Source organism: Capsella rubella, unplaced genomic scaffold, assembly GCF_000375325.1.
Source record: "Capsella rubella cultivar Monte Gargano unplaced genomic scaffold, Caprub1_0 scaffold_1, whole genome shotgun sequence".
In the NCBI taxonomy this organism is placed as follows: Eukaryota; Viridiplantae; Streptophyta; class Magnoliopsida; order Brassicales; family Brassicaceae; genus Capsella; species Capsella rubella.
The window spans coordinates 6,779,231-6,794,221 of NW_006238923.1; the positions used below are offsets into that span (position 1 = coordinate 6,779,231).

A 14,991-nucleotide genomic window follows, 5' to 3' on the forward strand; every position below is an offset into this window, starting at 1 on the left:
AAAAAAAAGACATGGATCGTCTTGACAATGGCAGTCTTTTGACAAATAAACAAAACCCACAGCTTAAAACGTAGGTCAATAAACAGAGACAATAAACAGAGACTGAAAACGGTCTTTTTACCCACGGCTTAGTTTAGACAACTTTTAGACCATATTGGATTGGTGAAAGGACACATGCCACTTTGGATTGGTTTTAGTACCCACAGCTACAACATTAGTCTTTAGACAAGGACTTTGTTACTTCCTCAATCTAGACAAAGAAACAGATCAATTTGGATTGGTTTTAGTACCTACGGCTACAGCATTAGTCTTTAGACAAGGACCTTGTTACTTTCTCAATCTAGGACAAAGAAACATATCATTTGGATTGGTTCTATTACCCATGGCTTTAAAATCCAATCTATTACGCACAGCTTAAAAGATTCTTCAGAGAAAGACATTGTTACGTTTTCAGTCATTAGAAAAAGAAACAGATCACTCTGGATTGGTATTTGTACCCACGGCTTAAAAGAATATTTAGACAAAGACATAGTTACTTCAAGTCTTGTGACCAGAAAAACAGATCACTTTTGGATTGAGTTTTGTACCCACTGCTTCAACGTTGGTCTTTAGACAAAAACATAGTTATTTTTCAGTCTTTCGACAAAGAAACATATCACTTTGGATTGGTGTTAGTACTCACGGCTTCAAAATCCAGTGCTCTACCCACGGCTTAAAGTTATTTTTAGACAAAGACATAGTTACTTCTCAAACCTTTAGACTAGAAAGACATATCATTTTTGATTGGTTTTAGTACCCACGACTTCAATGATAGGTCTTTAGACGGACAAAGTTACTACTTATTTCTTCAGTCTTAAGACAAAGAAAAAAACCACTTTAGATTGGTGTTAGTACCCAAGGCTTAAAAGAATATTTAGACACAAAACTGGATTGGTTTATGTTTGGTGGAGGGAAAACGTAACCCACGGCTTAACACAATAGTATTTTGACTGAGACCGATTTAAAAGTTGATCTCATATGTTACCCACGGCTTGAAATCTCTAGACAGGATCATGTTCGGTTTGTTCTTTCAGTCTTTAGACAAATAAACATATAATTCCGGATTGGTTTCAGTGCTACAACATTAGTCTTTAGTCTAGAACTTAGTTACTATTTCAGTTTTTAGACAAAGAAACATGTCACTTTGGATTGGTTTAGTATCCACTGCTTCAAAATTCAATCCTTTACGCACTGAATACAGATTAAGCTGGGATAAATTCGAAAATCTCCAAAAGAAACTTAAAGCGAATGCAACAAAAAGTGGTTTAGCTCAGCCAAGGGTAATTCGGTGACTTTACCTTACCAACGGTTGTTGGCTCCACCGAACAGATTCGGTAACATTTTTTTTTCTTTGAATGAGAATAGATTCGGTAACTTTACCTTACCACCGGTCGTTGGTTCCACCGACAAAAAAAAAGGAAATATAATGATGACACGACGAATTATTCTGAGTCCGTTTATTTTTTTACCTATTCTCTGAAACCCAACTCGAAGAAAAATAGTAGAGAAGAGATGACGAGCAAGATTCTAGTGATTGGAGCGACAGGTCGCATAGGAAAGTTCATTGTCGAAGGAAGCGCCAGGTCCGGTCACGCCACTTTCGCTATGATTAGAGAAGCGTCTCTCTCTGATCCAGTCAAGGCCAAACTGGTCGAGAGCTTCAAATATCTTGGCGTCACCATACTCTACGTACGTGACTTTTCTCTCTTCTCCTAATAGTGTCTAGTTCAAATCTGGTTTTCCCAAAGATTTATGGGTACTTATTCAACACTAACTTCACTTGAGTAATAGTTAGATTATTTAGAATCGGATGATATGTTTTTTGTAAAAATGCTTTACCAAAATATATCATTTAAAACATGATCAATTCAAGAATTCAAATGATCATTTCAAGAATTCAACTAACTATTTGAGACTTATATTTCTGCTTAAAGTTGCACAAGCCGTTAGTTACATACATGTTATAAATATCATTTCTCTGCATTCTTTCTAAGTCTTTTCCCGATTGGAATGCTGATAATGGTGACAGGGTAGTCTAACTGATAAAGAAAGCTTACTGAAGGCAATTAAACTCGTCGATGTCGTGATATCAGCTGTTGGTCGGCCTCAAATTCTGGATCAAATCAATATCATCGATGCCATCAAAGAATCTGGAAATGTTAAGGTCCGTTTTTATTTTTTGGCTATATATACACAACATCATTTCTAATTGGCTCAAGGAGATCTTGAATAGTTTTGGAACTAATATTTTGTAATCCAGAGATTCTTGCCGTCGGAATTTGGCAATGACGTGGACCGGACGATGGCCATCCAGCCAACACTATCAGAATTTATCACTAAAGCTCAGATAAGGCGTGCCATAGAAGCTGCAAAGATACCTTACACGTATGTGGTCACAGGTTGCTTTACTGGTTTGTTCGTTCCTTGTTTAGGTCAATGCCACTTGGGACTCAGATCCCCTCCTAGAGACCAAGTTTCAATCTATGACAATGGCAATGTCAAAGGTAGTATGTGAGCACCGTCATAAGTTACTTGTGTAAACTGCAACTATGGTATTACTAATATGTGATTCCTTTTTTTTTGGTTGTAGCCATTTTCAACACTGCAGAAGATATTGTTGCATATACATTGAAAGCTGTTGATGACCCGAGAGCACTTAACAAGATTCTCTACATTCACCCGCCCAAGAACATTGTATCACAGAACGATATGGTTGGTTTGTGGGAGGGAAAGATCGGTAAGAGCCTCGAGAAGACTTATGTTTCAGAGGAAGAACTCCTTAAAAACATCCAAGGTGATAATCACTTAAACTGTAAAAACAGTGTCTCAGTCAGTAATCAGTCTAAAGTATTAAATGAGCCACTTGCATATGCAGAGACTAAGCCTCCAGTGGATTTTCTGGTTGGTTTGATCCATACGATACTTGTGAAGGGAGATCTTACCTACTTTACTATAGACCCTTCTTCCGGAGTTGAGGCTTCCGAGCTTTACCCCGAGGTCAAGTACACAAGCGTCGATGAGTTTCTTAACCAGTTTGTCTGAGAAAAAACTCTTCCTTTAAATATATGTTTCTCAGATCTCATCTCAAACGAAACTTATTTCATTAATAAAACACAAAACATAAAAGGTCCAAGTACATTATTTGACTGACACAAGAGAAACCTTGAACCACAATATCACACCAACAAGCTCATAGTGGCAGAGCTTCAAGGGTTGACCTTAGGAGCCCATCCGGAGATCACATACTTTTCCTCAGGCTTAGTTTTCTCAAAGGAGGGGAGAGAGAACAGAGTATTCATGTAGTTATGGACATGGGGCAAGCTCGAGGGGACAGACCAGCTTTTGAAATGGCCAAGAGCGACTTGGAGATGGTAAAGCTTTGGTGCTAAGCTTAGATCCACCGCGGAGACTCTTTCCCCGGCGATAAAAGGACCCTCGTGACTCTTGAGATGGTTCTCCAAAGCTTCTAGCTCATGAAGCAAGGCATGTTCAGAACTGTCATTGGAGTCTTTACTCTTCAAGAACGTCCCAAAAGTACCAAAAATGTTGGATCCAACAGAGGCAAATTCAGGAGGAGTCTTGAGAGGTGGATCAGGATACTTCTCGTCGAGGAGACCAACGATGACGTCGGAATCACTCACCCACTTGTTGTCGATCTTGAGCACAGGTACTTTCCCTTGAGGACTAATGTCCAAGAACCTGCAGCATATGAGCCAAGTTCCGGTTAACAACACTTAAAGCTCGTAATCTAACTAACCAACCCCAATCTAATTTCCGGTTAACATAACAACTCAGATTAATAGAGAAATCAACACATCCCATGAGAGTGTACCAACACTATACAAGTAGAATCCAGAGCTTTGCATGAAGTTTAAACATTTAATTAACGAACAAGTAAGAACGATCTAGGGTTATGGCGTGAGAGAAACTGACCACTGGGGTTTCTCGGAGAGGTTAATCAGATGCATTTTATAGGTAAGATTCTTCTCCTCGAGGGTGAGAACAGCTCGGTGGCTGAACGGACCTAAAACGACAAAACAAACACTTTGATTACAGCAACGATTGATGCTCAAAACACTCAAGTGTTGACAAAAATAAAACATCAAAGCTTAATGCAAACTATAAAGAGAGAGAAGAGGGTTACAGTCGCCGAAGTGATCAGGAGCACCAACAGCAGCTTTCACGCATATTTCGAGAGCCATCTTTGATATGATTTTCTTTTTTTGGTTTCGGATGAATAATTGAGTTAATCAGTGAACGAAGGCCAAAGCTTTTATCTTGTAAACTGATCACTCTCTACTCACACGCGACACACACAGTCACCTCCACCTATTCACCTAATAGTGGGCCATTTTTACCCGATGATTATCTTTATTTTTCACGTGTTGTACGTTACGTTGTGAGACACCATTGGAACGACTCTGCATAGTGATAGGGCCATAGATATTTTTGGTCGGCAGGTTTTGGACCGTTCAGTTTAGCACAATAAATTTCATACTGAAAAGAATATTATTGGAAACAAAAGAGTAATTAATTAGGTACACAGTAGTTGTTGCCTTATTGGGATGTGATGATTTTTTTTTTGCGCGTAATCAGTGAAACTAAATTATGTATTACTATATTGTTTTTCATTTTTCTGTAACATTACTGTTTTTATGTAGACGTGTAACTTTTATGAAACGTTAATTCGATTCGGTTTTTGATTTTGGTTCGCTTGAACCAGAATAAACCACCGTAACAGTAATTCTCTGATTCGATTCGTCGTAGTTCCAGAATATCTCCCGTGTTAGAACACTCATTTGCTTTTCGCCTCCAGTCCTCTTCACCTTCGACCATCACCATCATCGTCTTCTTCCTTCAGTGTAGTTGTAGAGTCCTCGCTCACCTGTGAACTCGAAGAAGCTGAAAGATCAATGGGAACCCTAGGCAGAGCATTTTACTCGGTTGGCTTTTGGATCCGTGAGACCGGTCAGGCTCTCGATCGCCTCGGTTGTCGCCTTCAAGGCAAAAATTACTTCCGAGAACAACGTAAGCTTCACCGTAGCTCTAGTTTTCACTCCGATTTCGAATTCGTATAAATGAGGAGTTTCGATTGAGTTACTATTCAGCTCGTCTATTAGGTTAGAGATCTGGAACTGATGTCTTTTGTATTTGTAAGTATAGCGATTCTGGATTTTAATTGATGAAGATTTTAGGAATGAGTTTTGCTGGTCTTGATATTTGTTCATTATGCAATAGTGTCAAGGCATCGGACTCTGATGAACGTATTTGATAAAGCTCCGATTGTGGATAAGACAGCTTTTGTGGCACCAAGCGCTTCAGTTATTGGGGACGTTCAGATTGGGAGAGGATCCTCCATTTGGTATGGATGCGTACTACGAGGTGAACAAGCTATTTATAAGCTTCAGTGTTTGGTTTTTTGACTGATTTGGGATTTTTTTATGTAGTGACTGAAGTTTGGTTTGAGATATCATTTACTTATGTGTATCCTTAGCTTGCTCAACTATCACGGTAGAATGTAGCAAACCAATATCTGTTCTTTACTCTTCTTTTATGGTTTAGTGATGAATAAGACTGCTTAGTGCGGAGCTTAGCGTTACAGAAGGAGCCTTAACTTTAGTAGTATTACATTATATCTTGATGATTCTTACTGCTATTCTACTGGGTATATGATATCCCCTCATATCGAATCTGAGTGTATCGATGGTGCAGGTATCTGTATTTTATTTGTTATTTTTGTGATGCGCATCCTTACTTTTAATGGTAATAGAATAAGGTTTTCCTTTTGTACAGAATGCTGGTATGTGATAAGAATTGGTGCTGTATAGTAGTTTACAAGTAAAAACTGGACTAACATACATTCTAAACTTGCTCTCTTCTTTTCTGCACAGGGGATGCGAACACTGTGAGTGTTGGGTCAGGAACTAATATTCAGGACAACTCACTTGTGCATGTGGCAAAATCAAACTTAAGCGGGAAGGTGCATCCAACCATCATTGGAGACAATGTAACCATTGGTTAGTGGGATCTCTTATGTGTATTTCGAAATTGTCTAATATTGATGCATCTCCAAGAAGCATTTGGGCTATAGTGTTTAACTATCTGTGTAACAGGTCATAGTGCTGTTTTACATGGATGTACTGTTGAGAATCAGACCTTTATTGGGATGGGGGCGACACTCCTTGATGGGGTCGTGGTTGAAGAGCATGGGATGGTTGCTGCTGGTGCGCTTGTTCGACAAAACACCAGAATTCCTTCTGGAGAGGTATGATTTTGTGTAAACATTTCTGATTACCTGAATCCCCATAACCATTGGTGCTGACATACTTCTATTGCTACTTATACACAATAGGCTATGTTATCGAAATTATAATTGTGTTTCTTTGAACGGTAATCATCTCTAATGCTGAGAGTATAGGAAATTGGGTTCAAAATTGAATTACAGTTCTAGTCTGAGAATTCTTCTTCTTTATTTAGATAGAATTTATCTTATCCACGTATAGGATTTCCTAACAAAAGTCAATTTAATGTAAGTGTAAATGTTCTTCTGTTCCAGTTAATAGTATACAAGCATTTGAATGCCAAAGGGAGTTTGTATCTCATCATGACCGAATTATTTCCTTCAACAGCAATATTTGCTGCCAGATTTAAAATGTTCTAACACATTATAATGAATCAGGTGTGGGGAGGAAACCCAGCAAGGTTCCTCAGGAAGCTCACTGATGAGGAAATTGCTTTTATCTCCGAGTCAGCAACAAACTACTCAAACCTCGCACAGGCTCACGCTGCAGAGAATGCAAAGCCATTAAATGCGATTGAGTTCGAGAAGGTTCTACGCAAGAAGCATGCTGGAAAGGACGAGGAGTATGACTCAATGCTTGGTATTGTGAGAGAAACTCCATCAGAGCTTAACCTTCCTAACAACATACAGAGTGATAAAGAAACCAAGGGTCCTTCTAATGTGAACTGATTTTTCCGAGGTATGTTTTACTGATCAAAACCCTACACTATGAGATGTTCAAGGGGTTTATGTTTCGGTCTCTGGTTTGAATAATGGCAGGTAGAGTACATTAGGGTAGACAGAAATTACAGCTTCTGGAGAAGCTTTGTTCTGACATTTTGTCAAGGATTCATAGGGAATGGTATTGTCAGATCAGACTTTGGATGCTATTACTTGGTCTTTTGAACGTAAAAATCAAGTTTATGAAACATGAGTGAATAATAATAGTCTGATGCATGTGCTAATGCAAATCCATGTGCGCCTATGTTGCTAGACAAACACGAAGAATAAAGATCCAAACTTGATATATATATAATAACTGCAAATAATTAGTGGGGTTGATGGTATAGGTACCGTGAATTACGCTTGCTTGGTCGTCTTTTTCATTTTTGATAAAACAAAATCTTGTATGATTCGACTCTTTTCTTTTTGTCAAGGGCCGATTCTTCTCTTGATATTTCTCGTTTGGTTCCATTCATTACAATAATACGAATAATTGGATTCTCCCTAGTTCCTTGTAGATCTCAGTAAGTGGACCCATGTTTGTATCTCCCAATACGTTAAACGCACTAGACACCGTGTTCGACATAAGTAACACTCTCACTTTGCCTTCTTATAAAACAAACAGAAAGAACCAAAAAACTTTAATGTGCGGCCGCTAGATTGTGTACTTGTAATGGTTTCAATGATGGTTTGTTAGTGATTTAGTGCACACACAAACTAGAAGGTATAACAAGTCTAGCACTAATTAGCATTTCTAAGAGCAATGAGGCTCTTTGAAATAATTGTACAATAGGAGGATATAGTGCTTTTGATTTTATTAAAAGCGGCAAAGCGGCGCCAAATGCAATGTGTAGTACACACTATCATTATCATATATCAAAATCCGAGATTGATTACTGGACCTCCACTTTTTCTTGTTTATAAAAAATCACTTTTTGTGTGCAAAAAAATAAAGAAAACTGTTAGCTATTGTCACTCCACTCACACTCACACTCAATGACAAAAGTCAATCAAATTTATTAAAATCATTACAAGAAGAAAACGTAGAGAATTGAATTTATCTTATCAGTTACCAAAAAACTAGCAAGATGTTATTTGATTTGTGGAAGGGTAGTTTCGTAAAATAAACCCAATAATCCTTTCTTCTTCTTCTTTTATTCTTGGCCTCCTCTCCCCCACTCCACCCGCCGTATATATAAAAACTGAGACGGGAGGGACCGAGTAGTAATATCGGGCAAGGCCTTAGAGATATTACGCAACAACACAGAGAAAGAGATAGAGAGATATCTCAGACAATGGTAGCTGAGGCCTTGCCCAAGACCCTCGAAGCTGCTCCACTCGTACTTGGACTCCAACCCGCTGCTCTTATCGATAACGTCGCTCCCGTTGATTGGTCTTTACTCGATCAAATTCCCGGTGATCGTGGTGGCTCCATTTCCGTAAGCTCTTCGCTCTGTTTTCCTTTTATGCTATTTTGACTTCAATCCCCGGTGATCATGTTTTTGATGTGGGTTTAGGCTAAAGTATGAATCTTCTTTTGGTTATTCTCTGGACTCGGAATCTGGATTTGAATTTGTGTTTTCTATATAGCTATTTGGAAGCAGTGTCAATATGTACTAAGCAGATCCTTTTATTTTATTCTAGGTGCAAAAGGATGAGTTAGACCACATACTAAAAGAGCTTAATACACACATCAGTGTTGCTCCATTAAAGAAAATGGCTGGAGGAAGTGTGACCAATACAGTTCGGGGCTTGAGTGTTGGGTTCGGTGTAGCCACGGGGATTATCGGGGCTTATGGAGATGATGAACAAGGCCAATTGTTTGCGAGCAATATGGGTTTCAGTGGTGTCAGTATCTCAAGGCTGAGGAAGAAGAAAGGTTCCACTGCTCAGGTCTTTTGCCCAACTTTGAAATTCTGCTTACTTACTTCTTTGGGCAAGAGTTGGTTTTGATCTTCTTTTACTGGTGCTGTTTCTTTTAGTGTGTTTGCTTGGTTGATGAATCTGGTAATCGAACAATGCGACCATGCCTCTCGAGTGCTGTGAAGATTCAGGTTTGTAAATTTTTTCCTTTTTTAGGGATTTAGAGATGTATTGAATTTTTTTGCCTATAAGAAAGGATGGTAAAAGCTAATTCTGTTTCAGGCTGGTGAATTAAGCAAAGAAGACTTCACAGGCTCCAAGGTTAAAGCCTGGCTCCTTTAATCTCTCTTTGTCTTTAGAAAGCATTGTAAATTTATGGAGATTTGTTCATAAAATGGTATTGATGTTCTTTCTCTGTTACAGTGGTTGGTTCTAAGATATGCAGTTCTCAATTTAGAAGTAATTCAAGCAGCCATTCGATTTGCCAAGCAAGAAGGTCTTTCTGTTTCGTTGGATTTAGCTAGTTTTGAGGTATATATTTGGAGCAACCATTAAAAAAATAAACCTCTTGTTTTCAAGTCTCCTTTTGAAATATGATCTGTTGGCTTTACAACTCTTTAAGCATTTGAGCTTTTCATTTGAATTAAATATATACATTTTCGTGACTAGATGGTCCGAAATTCTAAATCAGAGCTTCGGAAGCTTCTGGAGTCTGGTAACATAGATCTTTGCTTTGCTAACGAGGACGAAGCAGCAGAGCTGATTAGGTAATTGATGTTTTTTCACCCTTTCGCTTGAGTCCATGAAATATTCTTAATCTCTGGATTGTGAGTTTCAGGGGTGAGCAAGAAGCAGGCCCGGAAGCTGCTCTTGAATTCCTAAGCAGACATTGCAGATGGGCTGTGGTAACTTTAGGGTCTAAAGGGTGCATTGCAAAACATAATAAAGAGGTTTGATTTTCTAAGACCTCGGTAACTTATCAAGTAGCTTTACGTTTCACTTAGCCGTAGCTCTTTTTGCTCGCCAACGAGGAAATTTTGCCATACAAAGTCTTAGTTCAAATTGTGATTCAAGTAGCTTTAATAGCTCTTTTTGCGCGCCAATGAGGATTTGCCATACAAAGTCTTTGTTCAAATCGTGATTCAATAGCTCCCCTTTGTGGTTATATATGTAATCATCTTTTACAAAAAAAGAAAAAGCTAAAACCTTTGGTATTTAATCGCCTTTACCTTTTATCTATGTCAAGATCCCACTTTTCTTGTTAGGTTCTGGCTGAATTAGGATCCTAGAGTTCACAACGAATAAGTATTTTTGTCTCTTACATGATCAGGTGGTACACATACCAGCCATAGGAGAGTCAATAGCAACTGATGCCACAGGAGCGGGTGACCTATTCGCAAGCGGGTTTCTGTACGGATTAATAAAGGGGTTGTCTTTGGCAGAATGTTGCAAAGTGGGATCATGCAGTGGTGGATCGGTCATACGTGCTCTCGGAGGAGAAGTAACCCCAGAAAACTGGCAGTGGATGAACAAACAGTTGCAGTTGAAGGACTTACCAGTTCCTGCCATTCACAACTGATGATCACCAGCAGATCGTGGGATTTCAAGCAATTGCCTACTTGCCTTCTTATTCAGACTGTCCTTAGTTATATGTTGTTCACAAAGAATCTCACAGCATTGTATCTGTACTGAGGTCTCAGTTTAATTCAATTGAGATGTTTGTTTCCAATTTATTGTGCGCATAGTTTCCAATGCTCTGTTCGGGTTTAGGGTGTAAATTTCTCTGTAAGGTTTGATTTTAGGCTAATTGGGCGTCAGGAATACTGTTATTCCCTTAGAGAAACAATGCAGAATAAAAAAAGTGTAAATAAGCTTAATTCACAGTCATATGAGTTATGACTTCGTAGCAATCATTACTGTAAAACAATTGTTTCTCAGTTGTTGCTCTGCTGAAGTAGATATAAAAAGTCTCTTATTATGAGATTTATCTCAGGAAACTCTAGACATATTTATTCGTGTTAACTCCCAAAGACAAACGGGAAACTTTTTATTAGTGAAAGGTTTATGGTTTTTCCATAGAGACTAGGATCTACAAGACAACACAGAACACTTGAAGAGGATTCAGACAACTCTTATGGAGTATGTTTTGCTTCAGCAATTGAAGTAGCAAAAACATGCGAAACCCGGGAACTGAGCGTGACAAGCCCCGTGTGAAGCACGTTCCCATCTCTTACACTGACTGTCACAGCCACGAGTGTTGCCACAAAACCCTGTCCATGTCTTGCTTCGCCTCTGGCAAATTCTTCCTTCCACTGCCATCATCTCTGCAAAATTGTCCAAACACAAGATATTATCAATGATCCATCTATGAGATCCATACATGTAAATTATAGCGAGATTAGCTAGAGTAGTTAGAAACTTAAGAGTGGACTGATGATCATATACCAAAGGAAGCAATGAGGAAAATGGAGAGGCAAAGGAAGAGTATAAGTTTGTAAGAAGAAGCCATGGCTTTTTTTGTTTTATGGATGGATGGATATTCACTAGCTGAGAGATCTTTATATAGAAATTGTATTAGAATCGGTTTAACCTTTTGACTTTGAAACGATTATCGATTCTCTATGATTTGTATAGTGTGAACTATGAGAATCTACCAAGCCCACTATCCAAACTCTTATCCATATGCAATACAAGTTTTGACTATCGACTTTGTGATGAGAGACTTTTGACGTCTAATTTGTTCGGACATGTTATTGTCAAAACAAAAAAAAAGAGCAAAATATATGCACTAATTAAAAACGTTTTATACTTGTAGAAGTTTTGGATAAAGAGCAACAAAATATTGTATTTTGTTCAAAGTAAACACAATAAGTAACTAACTAAGCAACTATATACAAAAATGAATACACAAACCACAAACCCAAAAAAAATGAGTCTATATATATAAACTGTTCGAACGGAATTGTACACAGTGGTCAAAAACAGAACATGAATCTGGCTATAGTATTACAAAAAAATTATGTCTAACATGCATGTAACCGTACGTATCTAATTAATTACTTTAAAATTCTTTCGTCAACATCTAATTATTTGCTCTTGATATTGTCGGAGTACAAAAATAAATATGTTTATGATTATGACAAAGATTGTTTGATAGCGACCACAGAATCGGACAGTGTTTGTTTGGCTCTGCACATACATAAACCAGTCTTGTCTGTAATTTCCTTTAAGCTACACTATTTTCTAGAGTAAATGGTTTCAGTCTTGACCTTCAAAAATGTTACATGACATCTCCATCTTTATTAAGTGTGTAAACTGTGAAATTGCTTTTGAGAACGTGACTCATCTCATCTCACGTGATTCCCGGATCTCGACCATTTTCTTGAATTTTCGATTTCCATGACCCTCGTGATCGTCTTATGCTATCTATATCTCTGATTCATTATGTGTGGGTAAGTTTTTTTTTTTGGCGCATGAGTTTCAACGCGTCTGCTTAAAGGAGCTTACAAGTGGATTTAGGCTTTATAGTAGTTTATTTATACATTTTTCACCAACCGGTCTATCTTCATATTATTGTTGTTTGTCACGTATGTATTACACATATACATCTTGTTAATATATCGTTGGATAATCGCGTTGTTGCTTTATAGAAACTGAAACTTATATTAATTCGTTATTACTTGATGCAAAAGAACATTTTACTTCAGCTTAGATTCAAAACATACATAGCTCGATTTATGTGTGTACAAGTTTAATATCTACACCCGCGCGAATCCTGAACAACTAATTAGTAAGATTTTATTTATAGAAGTTTTACTGATTATTCATCAATCTCTCTCTTCTTCTCTCTCTCTCAAAATATTTTTTTTTTTTAAAAAGAAAAAAAAATTTAGTGAGATTTTGTTACATATCGGGATCATTTTACATTGGAAACTTTCTATATATCAATATCCTTGATATAATCTGGGACTTAAAATTAAAGTTTATATGATAATATAGCATTCTTAAGAAAATGAATGTATAGGACATAATATATCTATATATGTATGAGCATATGAAATGGAAAAATTCCAATTTTTGCTAAAACCAAGAGATCTACTACCAAAGCAAGCGATGCCAATAAACAACTTCTCCTCTCCTCACCTCGTCATTAAGTAGAGACGCCAGCAGAATATTCAATCATGAACTAATATAGATTTGAGAAAAATCCTGCAATCTAAAATATAGAAAAAAACATATATAATTTTCTTACTAAATTGTAAATAATTTTATATTTAACAGTGATGTATATTTGATACGATAATATCTAAAACGCGGTCAAGGTCCTAACAAGTGTATATTATAAAGATCCACCTATAACCAACATGGTTTATATATATACTCTGATAATAATCAAGTTCACCATTCTTATTCTATAACCTATATACTGTACCATTCAATAATCAACATTCGTGATCGCAGATCTTATAGGGCTCTCAAGTTAAAACGAACCATTCTTTATTATATTACTTAGCTAAAAACACACAAACAAAATGAATAGTAATAAACAGCAAACAACCACTAATTTATGCAATAGAATAATTACCCATGCTATATTTTAAATTTGATTGATAAAAGAAACAAGTTATTGAGACATTATTGGTCGAGTGTCTAAAATATTAAAAATTGAGACGGCCAAGCAAAATATTATAAAATGACCATAACGCAATGATATAAATTTATAATCAAGTCCTCTATATAAAAAGGACAACACTAGTCTCTCTAGTGATCGTATCTGTCTCAGTATCAGTGTGTCTCTTTCCCCCAACCAGAATATTTTTTTCTCCAATATTTCCTTTCATTAATCCGATCAATATCCCCGGACAAAAAATTATCATATATCTTCACTTTCCCGTTTCATTTTCTCGCAAAATCTTCCATAGATTTATTTCCCCAACACATTTACATATATATATATATTCTCCATAATTAAGGTCACAATATCTCTCTATACACCAAAAAAGACAAAGAATGGAAGCAGAAAAAGCAGGGGCGGCGAGTAAGACATACAACGACCCGTTCCGGAGTATCCTATTCGTTGTAGAAGTCACCGCCGTCGTAACTCTCCTTGGTTACTGGTGTCTCCCGGCGATGGTGAATCTACTGCATGAGGTTGTGGTTTGGTTAGATTGGTTTACTTTTGTTCTAAGAAACCTGTTCTTCGTGTTCCTTGTCGTAAACGTTATCATCTTCTTGATTTACGTTTCCTTTTGCAAAACCAACACCGGGAAAAAGAAACCGGATCTACAAGATCAATATTTAGCGGCTTTTCCACCCCTCCCCCGTGCATGTCCGTACGATGTCTTTGATATTGGGGAATATAATCACAGCTATAGTTACACAGAGCCTGCGCCGACGGTTCAAGCGGTTAAGGCGGTTGAGGAGAGTAGTTGTACTTGTTGTTGTGATCGAGAAGTGGTGGAGGTGAGTTCGAAGAGTTACAGGAGGACGAGATCGGAGAAGACGAAGAAGACGGAGAAGATGGTGGAGTACCGGAGGACGGAATCGGAGAGAATGATGAAAACGGCGTCGTGGAGGTCTCAGACGATGGATGGTTTAAGCAGCGAGGAGTTTCGTATGACGGTGGAGACTTTTATCACGGAGAAGAAGAAGACGCTTCTCCAAGATATGGATCAATGGCAAAACGGTACCGTCCCTCAGTGGCGGAAGAACGGCGCCTTGCAGAACGGCGTTTTCCCTCAGTGGCAAAGCCTGCAGTGGCAAAACCCTGTCCCTGAGCCTCAAAATGATATCGTACAGTGGCAAAACCCTGTCCCTGAGCCTCAAAACGATGTCGTGCAGTGGCAAAGATCGCGTGACAATGGAAGTGGACGTCATCGTCGTGGTCATCGTAGTCGTAGTCATAGGCTTGTGGGCGGCTCTGGCTCTAATGGTTCGTACTTAGCTATTTCGAATTAGAGAGGGGCGCAAATTTGTATGATTCTTTTAATTATTAGATCATTAGAATAATCTGATCTGCGAGTTATATTTTTATTGTAATCTTTGATAACATAAGCTTTTTAATTTTAACTTGAGTGACTCTTTTA

General features: G+C 37.8%; 6 protein-coding genes across 7 annotated transcripts; 4 read left to right on the forward strand and 2 right to left on the reverse strand.

Moving 5' to 3' along the window:
- The first annotated feature begins 1,497 nt into the window (after positions 1 to 1,497).
- LOC17897800 (isoflavone reductase homolog P3) lies at positions 1,498 to 3,172 on the forward strand. The gene is made up of 5 exons (XM_006306205.2): positions 1,498 to 1,728; positions 2,069 to 2,203; positions 2,300 to 2,543; positions 2,630 to 2,833; positions 2,915 to 3,172. The coding sequence occupies exons 1-5, from the start codon at positions 1,552 to 1,554 to the stop codon at positions 3,079 to 3,081; spliced, it is 927 nt and encodes a 308-aa protein (XP_006306267.1). The 5' UTR covers positions 1,498 to 1,551; the 3' UTR covers positions 3,082 to 3,172.
- On the reverse strand, positions 3,122 to 4,375 carry LOC17898354 (glutathione S-transferase DHAR1, mitochondrial). Its single transcript, XM_006305546.2, has 3 exons — positions 4,184 to 4,375; positions 3,973 to 4,063; positions 3,122 to 3,738 (listed from the first exon to the last, which is right to left on the reverse strand). The coding sequence occupies exons 1-3, from the start codon at positions 4,239 to 4,241 to the stop codon at positions 3,246 to 3,248; spliced, it is 642 nt and encodes a 213-aa protein (XP_006305608.1). The 5' UTR covers positions 4,242 to 4,375; the 3' UTR covers positions 3,122 to 3,245.
- A 355-nt stretch (positions 4,376 to 4,730) lies between these two features.
- Positions 4,731 to 7,290, forward strand: LOC17898281 (gamma carbonic anhydrase 1, mitochondrial). Of its 2 annotated transcripts, XM_023788999.1 has the most exons (6): positions 4,731 to 5,067; positions 5,278 to 5,421; positions 5,931 to 6,056; positions 6,153 to 6,304; positions 6,719 to 7,019; positions 7,100 to 7,290. In XM_023788999.1, exons 1-5 carry the CDS (start codon positions 4,953 to 4,955, stop codon positions 7,007 to 7,009), a joined length of 828 nt encoding a protein of 275 aa, XP_023644767.1. In that variant the 5' UTR covers positions 4,731 to 4,952; the 3' UTR covers positions 7,010 to 7,019; positions 7,100 to 7,290. The 2 variants fall into 2 exon arrangements, with proteins under 2 accessions (XP_023644767.1, XP_006305516.1); XM_006305454.2 differs by having other exon boundaries at positions 4,744 to 5,067; positions 6,719 to 7,290.
- Positions 7,291 to 8,222: 932 nt separating this feature from the next.
- Positions 8,223 to 10,638, forward strand: LOC17896792 (uncharacterized sugar kinase slr0537). Its single transcript, XM_006305138.2, has 8 exons — positions 8,223 to 8,481; positions 8,687 to 8,935; positions 9,025 to 9,096; positions 9,188 to 9,226; positions 9,329 to 9,436; positions 9,575 to 9,672; positions 9,744 to 9,855; positions 10,236 to 10,638. The coding sequence occupies exons 1-8, from the start codon at positions 8,338 to 8,340 to the stop codon at positions 10,482 to 10,484; spliced, it is 1,071 nt and encodes a 356-aa protein (XP_006305200.1). The 5' UTR covers positions 8,223 to 8,337; the 3' UTR covers positions 10,485 to 10,638.
- A 222-nt stretch (positions 10,639 to 10,860) lies between these two features.
- On the reverse strand, positions 10,861 to 11,438 carry LOC17899511 (defensin-like protein 19). The gene is made up of 2 exons (XM_006305750.2): positions 11,351 to 11,438; positions 10,861 to 11,229 (listed from the first exon to the last, which is right to left on the reverse strand). The coding sequence occupies exons 1-2, from the start codon at positions 11,412 to 11,414 to the stop codon at positions 11,057 to 11,059; spliced, it is 237 nt and encodes a 78-aa protein (XP_006305812.1). The 5' UTR covers positions 11,415 to 11,438; the 3' UTR covers positions 10,861 to 11,056.
- Positions 11,439 to 13,745: 2,307 nt separating this feature from the next.
- LOC17898498 lies at positions 13,746 to 14,946 on the forward strand. Its single transcript, XM_006305340.2, has one exon. It carries the CDS (start codon positions 13,916 to 13,918, stop codon positions 14,861 to 14,863), a length of 948 nt encoding a protein of 315 aa, XP_006305402.1. The 5' UTR covers positions 13,746 to 13,915; the 3' UTR covers positions 14,864 to 14,946.
- The last annotated feature ends 45 nt before the right edge of the window (positions 14,947 to 14,991 follow it).

Excerpts from the sequence above, each read along its gene's own strand:
- LOC17897800 (XM_006306205.2), top strand. The coding sequence starts at position 1,552 with ATGACGAGCAAGATTCTAGTGATTGGAGCGACAGGTCGCATAGGAAAG. Across the intron at positions 2,204-2,299 it reads AAGAATCTGGAAATGTTAAG|AGATTCTTGCCGTCGGAATT; the intron begins GTCCGTTTTTAT and ends TTTGTAATCCAG. Across the intron at positions 2,834-2,914 it reads ACTCCTTAAAAACATCCAAG|AGACTAAGCCTCCAGTGGAT; the intron begins GTGATAATCACT and ends TTGCATATGCAG.
- LOC17898354 (XM_006305546.2), bottom strand. The coding sequence starts at position 4,241 with ATGGCTCTCGAAATATGCGTGAAAGCTGCTGTTGGTGCTCCTGATCAC. Across the intron at positions 4,064-4,183 it reads TCCTGATCACTTCGGCGACT|GTCCGTTCAGCCACCGAGCT; the intron begins GTAACCCTCTTC and ends TTGTCGTTTTAG. Across the intron at positions 3,739-3,972 it reads CTCTCCGAGAAACCCCAGTG|GTTCTTGGACATTAGTCCTC; the intron begins GTCAGTTTCTCT and ends CATATGCTGCAG.
- LOC17898281 (XM_023788999.1), top strand. The coding sequence starts at position 4,953 with ATGGGAACCCTAGGCAGAGCATTTTACTCGGTTGGCTTTTGGATCCGT. Across the intron at positions 5,068-5,277 it reads AAATTACTTCCGAGAACAAC|TGTCAAGGCATCGGACTCTG; the intron begins GTAAGCTTCACC and ends ATTATGCAATAG. Across the intron at positions 5,422-5,930 it reads GTATGGATGCGTACTACGAG|GGGATGCGAACACTGTGAGT; the intron begins GTGAACAAGCTA and ends TTTTCTGCACAG.
- LOC17896792 (XM_006305138.2), top strand. The coding sequence starts at position 8,338 with ATGGTAGCTGAGGCCTTGCCCAAGACCCTCGAAGCTGCTCCACTCGTA. Across the intron at positions 8,936-9,024 it reads AGAAAGGTTCCACTGCTCAG|TGTGTTTGCTTGGTTGATGA; the intron begins GTCTTTTGCCCA and ends TGTTTCTTTTAG. Across the intron at positions 9,227-9,328 it reads AAGACTTCACAGGCTCCAAG|TGGTTGGTTCTAAGATATGC; the intron begins GTTAAAGCCTGG and ends TCTCTGTTACAG.
- LOC17899511 (XM_006305750.2), bottom strand. The coding sequence starts at position 11,414 with ATGGCTTCTTCTTACAAACTTATACTCTTCCTTTGCCTCTCCATTTTC. Across the intron at positions 11,230-11,350 it reads TTTCCTCATTGCTTCCTTTG|AGATGATGGCAGTGGAAGGA; the intron begins GTATATGATCAT and ends ACAATTTTGCAG.
- LOC17898498 (XM_006305340.2), top strand. The coding sequence starts at position 13,916 with ATGGAAGCAGAAAAAGCAGGGGCGGCGAGTAAGACATACAACGACCCG.